This window comes from Eleutherodactylus coqui, chromosome 3, assembly GCF_035609145.1.
Source record: "Eleutherodactylus coqui strain aEleCoq1 chromosome 3, aEleCoq1.hap1, whole genome shotgun sequence".
In the NCBI taxonomy this organism is placed as follows: domain Eukaryota; kingdom Metazoa; phylum Chordata; class Amphibia; order Anura; family Eleutherodactylidae; genus Eleutherodactylus; species Eleutherodactylus coqui.
The window spans coordinates 149,943,594-149,958,523 of NC_089839.1; the positions used below are offsets into that span (position 1 = coordinate 149,943,594).

Below are 14,930 nucleotides of genomic sequence, written 5' to 3' on the forward strand. Positions count from 1 at the left end.
TCTAGGCAGGCTTACTGTTATTGTAACCAATCCTGTAGTAGCTTGTATGTGCAGTGATATCAAGTGTCGCAATAACACGATAGCAAACTTATCATCTACTCAATAGTGGGCCTCCATGTCTGTTTCTGCCAAGTTGGGGAGTAAGGGTGCCTACCCACTAGCAATATTTTTTTCTTGCAATGCAAGAGCGAGACATAACACATGCCTCGCAGTGCTAAGAAAGTTCAGCAGCGCCAGCCCCATTGAAAACATGGGGAGTATATCACTGACTTCTGCCACAGCTGTGACAGCTATGGCAGAGGATTCCTTCATACCGGCGGGGACTGCAGAGATGAAGGAATCCTCTGCCACAGCTGTCACATGTGTGGCAGAAGTTCTGGATGCTATCTTATTGCTTTCAATGGGGTCAGCTCTGCTACGGCCTCATTGAAAGCAGTGGCTTGCAGGCAACCCCTACAGTGATGATTTTTGGTGAAGAGCTTGAAATATAAGCCCTTCCCTAAAAATCATCCCTAGCTGTAAAAAAAAAAAAAAATTGTAGAAAATATATATACTCACCTCTCTGCCACAGGCGTGTCCTCTGGCTGGCTCCCTGCCACTGCTGTGAAACTGTTTCAGCAGGCAGGGATTTAAAAATCCCCGCCTTTCGAAAGGGCTGTGCTGATTGGCTAAAGGCTCAGCTAATCGCAGCGCTCAGCGATTGAATGACAGTCACAGTCAGCACTTAAACAATGAATGACTGAGCGCTGTGACCAATCACAGGCAGTGCTCAGCTGTCATTCAATAACTGAGCGCTGCCTGCGATTGGCTGAGCACTCAGCCAATCAGCAAAGCTCTTTCAGGAGGCGGGGATTTTTAAATCCCCGCCTGCTGGAAGAGCTTCACAACATTTCCCAGGGAGCCAGCCAAAGGACACGTCTGCGGCGGAAAGGTGAGTGTATATATATTTTTAACTTTTTTTACAGCTCCAGATGCTTTTCAGGGAAGGGCTTATATTTCAAGCCATTCGACGAAAATCATCACTGCTGGGGTCGCCTGCAACCTGCTGCTTTCAACGGTGCTGCAGCAGCGCTGACCACGTTGAAAGCAATAGGATAGCTGTGGCAGAGGATTCCTTCATCCCCACAGTCTCCCCGGGAGTGAAGGAAACCCCTGCCATATCTGTCACAGCTGTGAAAAGTCCACGATGTACTCCCTATGTTTTCAACGAGGCTGATGTTGCTGCCACCGGCCCCATTGAAAACAATGAACGATATTGCAGATCTTTCACTGCGCTGCGAGGCTGGAATGAAAAATCGCAAATGAGTATGAAACCATTGAAAATCATTGGTTTCATAATCATCGCTCTTGCATCGCAAGAAAAAATATCGCTAGTGAGTAGCCACCCTAAAGAAGGTAGTTTTTTGCAGTGAGCTAACTCAACCTCTAACCAGCAACTAAAGTGATTTAAGCTAGATGTGTGCCTGGCTTATATAAACTTAGTTCCACCCACCTGCCTACTGCTGATGTTTGTGTGACTACTATCAGTGGTATACTAAACTAAAGCACTCCCTGCAAAATACATTCAAAATTAATAACCACTTCTGAAAACATAAAAACATAGTATAAACAAAAATACAAATACACATTAAAACATCAGAACATACAAAAACGCTATTTTGTGCTGCTGGAGTCTGAATCTAAGATACCAGACTTTGGACAAGCTCCATATGAGAAATGTAGAAGTGGATAGAAGCTGCTACCGTTAAAAAAAATATGTTCTTCATTGAATAGAAAGCATACAGCTCACAGGTCCGCGCTGAACGCGTTTCGGCTACAATAGCCTTTGTCAACAGGGCTGTTTTTGGTTTTTTTAATGGTAGCAGCTCCTCTCCACTTCTACTTTTCTCATATGGAATTTAGCCGTTTGCCGTCGGCTGTTTGAGGACTGAGCTCCCATTGAAATCCAGATTTCCCTCCTATATTGGAGATACTGCTGGTGAGGTGAGCCCATACTCCTTTCTTTGCTTCTTCACATTTGGACAAGCTCTACCTTTTATTAGGGTCCCTTGGCAGTAATCTGATCACAAAGTCTCCACCTGCTGGAACCCAAGATATCAAATGTCATCTATAGGAAACATGGTAGTGTGTAATTGGCCTTCATCATTATCATATCCTACAGTAAGAACAGATCACTACTGCAGAAGGCTGCTTACAAAAGTACAACACAAGGCCAAATTAGTCATTTATAAGCTGTCCAAAGTGGATAAATTGTACTGTTTAGTAGCCAAGACTCCAATGGTGAAACACACGGATAATTATGGGAGTTTTAGTAAGTGGTGAGTGGAGCGCTAATTCCACATGTGTCTATTCAAATGGTGCTGTTCAGGTGATTTCAAAACTACACCAAAAAAGCCTATTATTTTATAATGACTTGCCGTGGTTTTACCGCAACTGTATTGATAGCCAGAGTGAAATCACATGTGGTTTTTCAATGTGGTTATTTGGTGCAGTTTTAACCACACCGGCTAGACACACGCTAAACTCCGTATGTATTTGATATGTTTTTGTTTTAATCTAAGATCCTGTAAGTATATAATTACAGAACAATTATCCATGTTACGGTGTCGCCACCAGAAATGATTTTTTCTTATTTTGTTTTTAGAATAACATCACAATACAATATCATATCATACTTGGAGAGAAGTTGGCACCCTCTGACATAAGTAACGGAATGCACAGGAGCAGCATGCTGGGAGTCTCTTACTGGCTGATGTTTTACAAAAGGTACAACCAGGTACAGTACAATTATCTCATAGGCTTCCATCAATTGCTGATTTACAACTAAAACATGCAACAAAGTCATAAACACCTCTACCCCCACCCACCACCACCACCACCCAAAAAAATCATCATTATAGCGAAGGCCAGAAATGAAAAGAAAAATCTGGACTAAGACAAGCAGCTGTTTTATAGCATAGGGTGGCTTTACATGGGACAACTGTTGTCTGAATGGACGCTCTAAAGCGTTGACAATTGTCCTTTATGTGTTTTTACGTAGTCGCTGAAGCGCACATCTTCCTTATTAGCCGATCATTAAAAAGACAAACAATTTGTCTATTAATATCGGACAATAATTAATCAACCAGCGACTATTTATTAGGTGAACGGAAATGAAGCAACTATTGAACAAATTGTCACTCGTGACCAGGTTGTTTGCCGTGTTTACATGCAACAACTCTCATTTACATTCACTCTTTTGAGCGACTAATCGGAGAACAGTTGTCCTGTGTAAAGCCGCCCAAAACCTACCTTTAGGCTACATTCAATTGGGCGGGAATCCAGCGCGAGTTGTATGCGTTGCAAGGTGCACAAAACTCGCACGAATATGAATTCCATTCTTTTGAATGAAGTTATTCACATGAGCGATGCTGCGAGGACAAAAATCACAGCATGTTCCATCTTTTGGCGTTCCCTCAGAACGCCTGGCCCATTCTTTTGTAATGGGACCTTTAAAGACATCACATGGCACTCACATCCCGTTGCGATGTGCATGCGAGTGTGATAGGCTGTTACCTATTAAAATCAACAGGAAACGCTTGCAGTCCTCTAGCGCGCGTGAAACAAGCGGCGGAGGATTGCAATTTCACAAAAATAATGAGTTTTTGAATAAAAAATATCTTGCATCCGCGTGAAAAATGCACATTAGCAAGCGTGATATCTCTCTTGCCCGTGTGAATTTAGCCTGACTGAAATGACACAAGTCAGGAGTATTGCTCAGTAAGACTGAGCTGTGATGGTGCTACTGCACTGCGTTTTTCGATGTTGTCTTCCGAAATCATTGCAAAACTGCGCTGTTTTTGCCGTGATTCTGGAAAACCGCTGAAAAAAAGGCACCATGTCTACAACATGAGACCCAACCTAAGAACGAGCCTGCCAGAGAATCTTTAGGTTTTCCAGCAATCTTTGGTCCTGCTAGCCGAACATACAGTAGACTGCCACATCACACACTGAGGTCGGTAAACGCTACTAAGCCCTACATTGTACTGCATTCATGCTACATTGCACAAAATATAATTGACTACAACTTAGTCTAGTGGTAATTTTTCTACATCAAACAGGTACAGGGGTGGACAAAAATATGGAAATACCGCAAGAAATGCATGCCTTAAATTACATGGTATTATAAATCATATTTTAATAAATCATGTAGAGACCGATTTTAAGTGAAGGTAATATGACACAGATGCTATGGGGTAGAAGCAACAAGTTTAAAGGGGTTGTCCCGCGGCAGCAAGTGGGTCTATACACTTCTGTATGGCCATATTAATGCACTTTGTAATGTACATTGTGCATTAATTATGAGCCATACAGAAGTTATAAGAAGTTTTTCACTTACCTGCTCCGTTGCTAGCGTCCTCGGCTCCATGGTTGCCGTCTAATTTTCGCCGTCTAATGGCCAAATTAGACGCGCTTGCGCAGTCCGGGTCTTCTGCTTTTCTCAATGGGGCTCCGTGTAGCTCTGTGTAGCTCCGCCCCGTCACATGCCGATTCCAGCCAATCAGGAGGCTGGAATCGGCAATGGACCGCACAGAAGCCCTGCGGTCCACCGAGGGAGAAGATGCCGGCGGCCATCTTCACCGGGTAAGTAAGAAGTCACCGGAGCGCGGGGATTAAGGTAAGCGCTGTCCGGTGTTCTTTTTTAACCCCTGCATTGGGGTTGTCTCGCGCCGAACGGGGGGGGGGGTTGAAAAAAAAAAAACCCGTTTCGGCGCGGGACAACCCCTTTAAGCAACAAGGTTTGATCGTTCAGGGGTTTGAGCCACTCAGCTGGCTCCCAAAACCACCCAGAGCAGGGCAAGAGGTGAAGTAAACACAAATTTGGCAGGACAGCTCTCAGCCAAGCAGGGTCAAAAGGGCAGCTCAGTGCTAATGATTAAAATCCCATGGATTTCGTATGGTGTTTCCATATTTTTGTCCACCCGATTACATTAAATATAAATGTAACAGTATTATAGTATATAAGGCTAAGAAATGACATATGTCTGTCCAGTTCAGCCTATAACCCCACCACCACCCCCCACACACACACACACACACACACACGTTGATCCAGAGAGGAAAAAAAAAACCTGATGATGGCCATCGGAATATACAGAAAACACCACATTTATTGTCTAATCTGCCATGAACACGTTATTTCTGCGACAATGTAATCACCAACCTGTGACGGTAGGTATATTATCTGTGTTCTGTACTGAACAGACATTCGTTCATGATGTTCCACTGGACGGCAGCTTCTATGAAACAAATAACGGAATACTGATGGGAATATCTCAAGTCATAAAAGTGCTGAAAAATCGCTGTGACATCTCTAAAACTATAGTGACAAAGGTAAGGAAATGTTTGTACACTCATGCGCACCCATACAGCACTGCTTCTGGATGTGCTGAGCACATAGAGCCTTGCAGGAACTTGTGCATTAGCCTATATTCAGACGTGGCGACTTTTACAGCACGACCAAGAACAGCATGACAAACAATTCTCAGTGTTTTACCACTAATTGCCATAGTTTCTCTGTTTTGTTTGTGGTCAAATCAGGCCGTTTCCTGCTGCGCCGTAAAAAACGCAGCACACCTAAATATACCCTTATTAAACTGAAAACTAAGGGTGGCTTCAGTTGAATGGAATTCTTAATATTTAGCGCAGAGAACTGATATATTTTGCGCACATGCCGGCAAATACACCCACCAGTAAAAAAAAGGAAATGAGGATTAGCCCATTGAAATCAATATGTTTTCTTCTCCGCATTTTGCGTACAGAATTCTCCCATGTGCAGAAAGGCGCTAAAACATGTACGTCTGAAGGAGTAAGGGGTAAGGGCAAAAATGTATTTGCGCAATGAGTGCTTAAACAGATGGGCGTGTTTTTGACCAGTAATGCGGCTGTGATACAGCCGCATAATTGGACAAAATGAAACCATTGATTTTAGTGGTTTCATTTCATTAGTGGTATTCTCGCCCGTTAATACTACGTGCGGGAAAGATACGGGCAGGACCTATCTTCCCACAGTTTTTTTCAAACTCACACGCTATTGTGCGGAGCTTGACCACCCCAAGAGGAAAAAAAGACGTTCAAGCGCCATGTGTAGCCGCCATTAAGGCGTTTTTGTTGCACCTGTGCCTGAGTAAATAGTGAGTGTATTTGTGCACGCACCGCTGATTCACATGGGCGGGGAATCACCTCCCTGTAATTTAAAAGGCTAATTAGTGCACCAAGGTGCCAGTTTTTTGCAGGTATGCTCAGTGTTTTGCGCATATCCGCTCGTACATATGTGCATATTTGCACACCCCCATAGACTCTTATGGGGACCTTTGGTGCGCAAATGAGCACAGAAATAGAGCCTATGAGAATGAACTGTGAGAATGAGCATACTGAAATCAATGGGTTCTATTCGCTGCGTATTGCACTTCCAATTGCGCCTGTGCAAATACGCCCATGTGCAAGTCCCAGAGATTTACTGAAATCCCTTTAAGGGGTTTTTATCTTTTAGACAGCCCTAATCTTACAATGTGAGGATCTAGCAATGAGGAGCCCCTCCGATCATCTCCTATCACTCTTTGTCAGTGCTCATTTTTAACGAGCAGCCATTACTATGTGTAATGAAATATGAGTCTTTTGATATACTATGTATTAAACCTCCTTGTAGGGGTAGTCTAGGCATTTTCAACTGATGACCTATCCTCCTCTTGGGATACCCATCCATCACCCGATTGTCCGGCCCATGAGTGCAGTGGGTCTGGCATCATCATCAGCAGACAGGGCAAGATGTGGGAGTGCTGGATTTACTCCCACTGAAATCAGTGACACTTCTGCAGCGACCGAGCGCAGGGCTTAGTGGGGAGACAAGATGGTTGTCTACGGTGGCTCTGCCGTCCCTCCCTGAAATGGTGAGACGTGGCTCAGCCTGGCTGGGTGCAGTGGCAAATAGGAAAAACAAAGTAATTTTAGATGCTATAACTTGGTTGAATTTCGTGATGCTAGTACCTCTTAAATTAAGCATTCTGGTGGCGATAGAATAAAGTGTACAAAACAGGGGTGATGAAAGAAAACCAAAGGTACACAGTTTACTTAACGCTTAGAAGATTCAACAACAGTTCACAGTTTGCATTGGTCCAAATTAACATTCACTTTAGCAGAATTACGTTAAACACTAGATAATCACACCACTCTAAGTTATCTGGGTTTCCTTCTGGATAGTTATTTTTAGAACGATGAAGGGTTTAAGCGGAGTTGCCTGTACTTTCACTGACTCTTGACTCGACAGGGGCAAGTCACGCTCACTGTTTGAGAAGTCCTCTTTCTGGGAATTCCTGCACGTCACTGAGATGTGTTTCTGGCACTTTCCTCCAATTCCTGCTCTCTGGTTACTTGTAGTGTGGTGCAGCTCCTCATGCTGCTTCCTCTCTCCTCCACCTCCAACGACCAACCCCCCAACTCCTTCACTTTTTGCTACTTTCCCACACTTTTTCTCTCCCCTGACTCACTTCCTCCTCCACCCTGCTCACTTACCCGGGCTTGACTCAACTCCTGCCACTCCGCAAATGAGGGAATTTACTAACAAGCAGCCAATTAGAAGCGAGCGGTTGCTGGGCAAAATAGTGTTGACCCGATATCAGGGAAAGACAATGTCTTTCATCTGCACGATACCCTCTATGTCTCCAGAGGAGCTCATAGCCAGGTATTCAGGACTTTTCTGACCATTTGACTACGCTGTAGTACCATCTGGGTCACTACACTTCTTGTTCCTCAATACGGTCAGGACCGGACGTCTGCTAAGGACATCATCAGGTCTGCTGCACTGCCAACGAGCAGCAGGTCTCCTCCATCCATCAACTACTGGTAACTCATCAGTTGAAAGTGCCCAGAATACACCATTAATTATGTTCCTATGGAACGGAAATGCTGTGAATTTTTCACTATGGAGCTAGCTGCGGGAAAATCCACAGCATTAACAGTACAGACATTGTGGATCCAATCCCTGCGCGGCAGAGAAAATTTTCAGAATAAATTAACCTTTGCTGCAAATTTTCGCTGCGGATTATACTACTTCAAATGAGGTGGTGAAATCCACTATTTGGTGTGGATTTTGGGGCAAATTTGGTGCAGAATTTCCACTACAGAAAAACCCTCAGAAAGTCAACAACATGCGAACATACCCTTCCAGTTATCAAGACCTCTGCTTGCGGTCAGTGAATAGAAGCCTCATTTACACCCAGTGACTGAATACCTCGGACAATACACGGATGGGATGCCTGTGTGCTGTCTGATGCAAGTTGGGCCCAAACAACTCAGTCCATGTGCATGTACCCTAATATTGTATAGCTCATAGAGATGCAACCTCATCGGCAGCAAGCTGCAATGCACTGTGTGTTCTAGTATCTTCCTTTGATACCATGTTACCAGTTTTCTTTCCTTGGACCAGTTTTGGTTGGTACTAACCACTTAACACCACGAATGCCCCACAAAACATACTATTTTGAGTTCCTACCCTTCGTCTAGCCAACACAATTTGCTCTTTGTTGGTAGTTGCTCAGACCCTTACAACTACCAAGCAGTTTTATGGCGCAAACTCCTCTCAGTAGCCCCAGTAGGAATATTAACTCCTTCAGTAGCCCCGGTAGTAATATTAACCTCTCACAGTAGCCCCAGCAGTAATATTAACTCCTTCAGTAGCCCCAGTAGTAATATTAACCTCTCACAGCAGCCCCAATAGTAATATTAACCCCTCTCAGTAGCCCCAGTAGTAATATTAACCCCTCTCAGTAGCCCCAGCAGTAATATTAACCCTTCTCAGTAGCCCCAGTAGTAATATTAACCCCTTCAGTAGCCCCAGTAGTATTAACCTCTCTCAATACCCCCAGTAGTAATATTAACCCCTCTCAGTAGCCCCAGTAGTAATATTAACCCCTCTCAGTAACCCCAGTAGTAATATTAACCCCTTCAGCAGCCCCAGTAGTAATATTCCCCTCCACCCCGCACCCCATATACTTACCTCCTCCTTACAGTCAGCGCCGCTCCTCCTCTTCTCGGCTTTGATCCCGTGTGCACACTGATGTCAGTGTATGAGCCAGAAACATTTCCTCCCCTGTCCTCTCCTGCGGAACTAAGGAGGAGAGTACTTCGGGGAGGATGATCCCAGCTGCACACACTGACGTCAGAGTGTGCGCCTTGAAAGGCGCTGCCAACAGCCCCACTCCGTGGTTACTGACTGGTGCTTCTGTGAATGCCAGCCATGCTGAAGGGCTACATAGAATAAGGTCGCGGGCTGGAATCGGCCCGTGGACCTTATGTTTGACAAGTGTGATCTAGAGGGTTTGGATAATGAGAGGGCTCCCTATTTCTCTCCATCTGTACTTCAGTGATAAGATCAAATCATGCCTTCCAGTTTTGCCTTAGATAGTGGCCCATATGTGTGTCTGTTCATTACTGACGGTAACAGTCTATACTGTCAGCGATGAACTGACAATGTCACATAATGCCCTGCACTACTTATGTAGTACAGTGTATTATCCAAGTGATCATAGGATCATATCTTCTAGTCCCCTTGTGGGAAGAACAAATGTGGTAAAAAAAATATATAATAAAAGATGCTTTCACACATTAACCCCTCCTCCACCTCAAAAAAAATCTGAAAAGTGCCATTTTCCAATAGAACTATTACTGGAAAATGCAAATAAAAAACATTAATTTGGTATAGATGTTTTTGTAACAATCAGTACTATAAAATTATTGTAATTTATTGTCAAAAACATCCTGCCTCACAAAAAAATGAAATAAAAAGAGATCAAAATTCATTTGCATCTCAAAATGGTTCAAATGAAAACTTAAACTTGTCCCACAAAAATCAAGCCTTCATACAGCTACGTTGACGGAAAAATAAGAAAAGTTATCACTCTCTAGATACGAGATGCAAAAAAAAAATTTCTATGAAAAATTCTTTTATCGTCCCAAAGCAGGTAAATCTAATAATAAAAACATTATAGATTCGGGATCAATGGAATCGCAAATTTCAAGTTTTTGGGGTTGCTTCACTGCCCACCCCTTCCACTTTCATCCAAAACCAAAACTGATTGTAGGGGGAAGGGGTTAAACATTTGTTTTATCTATCTACTAGCTAAGGTAAAGTATGTACCGGTATCACTTTAACTACAGATTCTCTACTTGCTCTAATGACTAGCAAGGATGCAACACTCGTTTTTTTAACACTCTGGTTCTTTTTGCCTCAGACAGAATGCCTCCATTGCAGTAGAACTATAGAATGTCCAGAGGGCTCCTTTCAGGAGGTAAGCGACTGGCAGCTCTACTATACGCTATTGGCATCTGCTGGACTGACCCTATCCGGTTGTCCCTCTAGAATATTAGGGATTCTGAATGTCATAAGAGAAGATCCCCTCTATTAGGTCGTAAGCGTAAAATGCTATGAGGGTCACACAGCCCTTTACCGCTGTGGAGCTGCCGGTGACTTGGCCTATTGCCGCTCTTGTAAGCGAAATTGAATGGGCTGTTACGCGCGTATATATGCGTCAGAATAGAACATGCTGTGTTCTTTTTTGCGCTTGCATATTATATTATACATTTCTGACACAAATGTGATCAGAACTGCGTAAGTAAATCTAATTGACTGCCTGCAAATTACTGCATATAACGCTGGCGTACAGTACGCGCATAATACGTGATAACTCTTGTGAGCCCGGCCTAAGGACTCATTCCCACAACCGTGCCTTCACCGCGTATTTCGCATGTGATGCACGGCCTCATGATACGCTCTGAATGGAGTCAATGAAAGTACGTGAATCTGTTCACATTAGCGTGTAAACATTGCGTGTTGATACGCACATGAAAAAGATAGCAGTGTGCTCTGTCACCGCGGATTATGCACAAACAGCCCTGTTGTTTTCTATGGGTAGTGTATTCAACGATGTCTATACGCAATAATGTGTGTATGGGCGACTTTGCACACTCAACTCCACTATGGGACAGAGCGGGGAATTGAAAAAAAAAAGAGAAAAAAGTCTCACTGTGTGAGTAATGTACATACGCAGCGATAGCCGGTACAATGCTACGTGATCCATGCAGCGTTTTAGGCGCTTGGTTGTGTGATTGAGCTTTAAGTGATAGTGGATATCCGCTTCAAAGAGAGGCTTTCACTTTGGAGGACTTATCACGGCCCTGTAATACATCAATAGAATTCAATCAATGGTCAATAAATAGGACACTTGAATTTGCACTGAAATTACTATTGTTTGTTCTCTGCGTAGTATTATCCAAGGAGAGCATTCGGGATTTGCAGATACACTCATCATTATTATTATTATAGCTGCGAATTCAACTGCATTACTACAAAAACTGTAAGTACCATTTATGATACAGGGAGTGGACAAAAATATGGAAGCATCGTACGAAATGCATACCTTATGTCACATGGGAGTATAATTCATATTTCAATAAAACATGTAGAGACTGATCATAAGTGGAGGTAATATGACACAGATGTTACTCGGTAGAAGTGAGCATCTACCTGAGCAACAAGGTTCCATTGGTCAGGGGTTTGAGCCACTCAGCTGCTGTTACTAGCTGGCTCCCAAAACCATCAAGAGCAGGGCAAGAGGTGAAGTAAACACAAATTTGGCGGGAAAGCTCTCAGCCACGCAGGGGTCAAAAAGGCAGCTCAGTGCTAATGATTAAAATCCCATGCATTTTGTACGGTGTTCCCATATTTTTGACCACCCTCTGTATGTCGTTCTCTGTTGACGTACATGTGGATTTTAAAGATTTATCCTAATTACCATCACATGTAATTGTGATTTCCTGTAATGCAAATATGATTATTACTAAAGATGAGCGAACGTGTTCGGCTCCGCCCCTTTTCGCCCGAACACCGAACTTTGCGAGCAATTCCGTGCTCGGGCGAAAAAAGTTCGGGGGTCGCCGTGGCAGCGCGGGGGGGTGCGGCGGGGAGTGGGGGGGAGAGGGAGAGAGAGAGGGCTCCCCCCTGTTCCCCGCTGCTGCCGCCGCGCCTCTCCCCACCCCCCGGCGCCCCCCGAAGCTTTACGCGCGGACACTGAAGTCCTCGGTAAAGCCGGTGTCCGGGTGCGGAAGTGTTCGTTAAGAACACGTTCGCTCATCACTAATTATTACCAATCATCAACCGAACCAAAGACATCTGTATGTAATCTCATTGAGTATGTTAAAAAATTATTTCCCCGTATGTCTTATTCCTTTCCACTTCCATGTGCTGCCCGATGTTTAGGGACTAAAGATGAGCGAGCACGCTCGTTTAAGGCTGCTACTCGATCGAGTAGCAGTCTTATCAAGTAACTGTGTACTCGCCTGAGTAGCATGCGGGGGCGTGGTGGTGGCCAGCGGGGGGTGGGGAGAGAGATCTCTCTCACTCTACCCCTGCTTCCCGCCACCCTCCCCTCCCCCCCCCCCCCGCATGCTGCTCGGGCGAGTACACAGTTACTCGATAAGACTGCTACTCGATCGAGTAGCAGCCTTAAACGGCCGTGCTCGCTCATCTCTTTTAGGGACCTTTGACATTGCATGTTCTATTCTATGTCTGTAAAATGAATGAGAATAGAAACAGCTGTGTAAATAGCCTCCTAGACTGTTGTTGGTCTGTGTGCAGTTCTTAGTATATACAAAGCACACTGGCTGAAAATATGGCTGTCTGGATGGACCCAAAATTAGGTAAAAGGGCAACTTACTGGAAGTTCAAATTGTTGGATTTAGGATATATTCAGATATAGTGGTCATGTTGCGTCTTTTTTCCTGTGACTACCACAAAAACTCACCAGTTAAGGTAGTTTTGTCGCAGTTTGACCAAAAAATACATTTTTTTGTGACCTTATGCTAGTTGCAGTAAAAACGTGCAACATGACTACTAGAACTAAACAAACCCTAAAACTCGTTTTTTTAAGCTGTGTTCCCCTGTTCTAGGATCCCCAGTGTTGTGAAGGGTATTATGGACACCAGTGTCTTGTATGCCCGGGTGGACTGAACAATATCTGTTCAAATAATGGAAAGTGCCAAGACAGGATTAATGGAACTGGAGAATGTATATGTAAAGAAGGTTTTCACGGAACGGCTTGTGAAACATGTGAGGCTGGAAGATTCGGTAAAGACTGCAAAGCAGGTGATTCCAACTCCCTTCATCTAAGTATTGATAATAGGAATAATCTTTATATTGTGACGAAATATTCTGCAACACTTTACAAATCACAGGGTCCATGTACAGACAAAATCAGACATTACATACACTATTAAACAACTTGAACAACCCTTGAATTAACAGTTTAAACAACCAGAGTGAGGGCCCTGCGCACAAGACTTGATAATCTATGAGGACATGGGGGTAACACAAGAGGTAGTGCGGTGCCCAATTAGAGACACCAAACTTTTGCAATACCCAGGCGTGGGATATGCAGGGGATGACACACTACCCAAGCATACGGCTGGAGTTGGGAGGGTGTAGTGTATGGACCTGTCATGGTGGCACTAACCAACTCCTGTTCTCGGAAGGAGTTACCTCAGCAAAGGATAGGGCAGTAGTCCTCAGGATAAGGGGGGTAGTAGTTGTCAGTTTGTGACGCCACCGTTCCACACACCGGCATTCATGCACGGCCGATTAATAACACTGGTGTGTAGTACCCTGGGTACTCCAAAACGGTAGAGGCCTGGTAAAACTTTACTAGTAACTTTAAAAACACGGTACAAGAAACTTGAGCAGGCAGACTTTACAGGGCAGGCAATTTAGTATTATTCAAACAACTTGACATGAAAGTCAATGGCCACAGAATAGCAGTAATTATCACCCCGCTCTCATAGACTTCAGCACGCGTGGGTGTCGGTTAAAGGTGTACTACTATACGGTAATCCAGAACTTTAGATGGCCGCATAGGAATCAGAAACAGACTTAAGATTATTTTCAGAGGTTTGGTAGCATTTTCTGATGCTGCGATTTTCAAGCGCTGTCTGCTCTACTATACCATGTTTAGCGCACCTCATCACAATGATGGAGTGTGCTAAATCCTGCTGTCGGAGGCAGGAACCTGCAACTGAAAACGAAAGTAAAATCATGGCAAAACGTTGTAATAGAAATCGCGGTGTTTTGCCAGCCGTATGTGTGAGAGTGGCCTAACTCTGCTTGTTTATACAACCAAGGTATCATCTGTACCTGGTGAAATCAGGTGAGCCAGGAGATATTTTGCAGAAGCATTATCAGAGCACAAACCGATCCTTAAGGGCTCATGTCCACGGGCAAAATAGGATTTAAGATCCGCAGCGGATCTCCCGCATGCGGATCCGCATCCCATAGGGATGCATTGACCACCCGCGGGTAGATAAATACCCGCGGATCGTCAATAAAAGGGATTTAAAAAAAATGGAGCATGGAAAAATCCGGACCATGCTCCATTTTCGTGCGGGTCTCCCGCGGGGACGGCTCCCGCGGGCTTCTATTGAAGCCTATGGAAGCCGTCCGGATCCGCGGGAGACCTAAAATAGGAATTTAAAGTATTTACCATCCGGCGCGGGCGGAGAAGATCAGCTGTTCCTCACGGCCGCATCTTCCTTGCTTCGGCTCGGCGGATGTGCCCGGCGCATGCGCGCGGCACGTCGGCGATGTGCCGGCGACGTGCCGCTGGCGTCAGGAATTCATCCGCCGGCCGAAAATGAAGATCCGGCCGTGAGGAACAGCTGATCTTCTCCGCCCGCGCCGGATGGTAAATACTTTTAAATTCTTATTTTCGGCGCTCATGTCCGCGGGGCAGGAGGGACCCGCTGCAGATTCTACATGTAGAATCTGCAGCGGATCTGATTTTCCCCGTGGACATGAGGCCTAAAGGTGATGGTGGGTGCATGCGCATGCCCTGTGGGTAGCTGCAAAG

The 14,930-nt window shown here is 44.6% G+C and overlaps 1 protein-coding gene across 2 annotated transcripts in view; it reads left to right on the plus strand.

The window, feature by feature from the left end:
- STAB1 (stabilin 1) overlaps positions 1-14,930 on the plus strand; it is a 201,738-nt gene that overhangs the window by 92,842 nt on the left and 93,966 nt on the right. For both annotated transcript variants that reach the window (XM_066596318.1, XM_066596319.1), the window contains 5 exons: positions 2,645-2,776; positions 5,245-5,373; positions 10,269-10,325; positions 11,301-11,390; positions 12,982-13,177. In XM_066596318.1, coding sequence (XP_066452415.1) covers positions 2,645-2,776; positions 5,245-5,373; positions 10,269-10,325; positions 11,301-11,390; positions 12,982-13,177 — 604 coding nt within the window. The remainder of the gene's footprint in view (positions 1-2,644; positions 2,777-5,244; positions 5,374-10,268; positions 10,326-11,300; positions 11,391-12,981; positions 13,178-14,930) is intronic.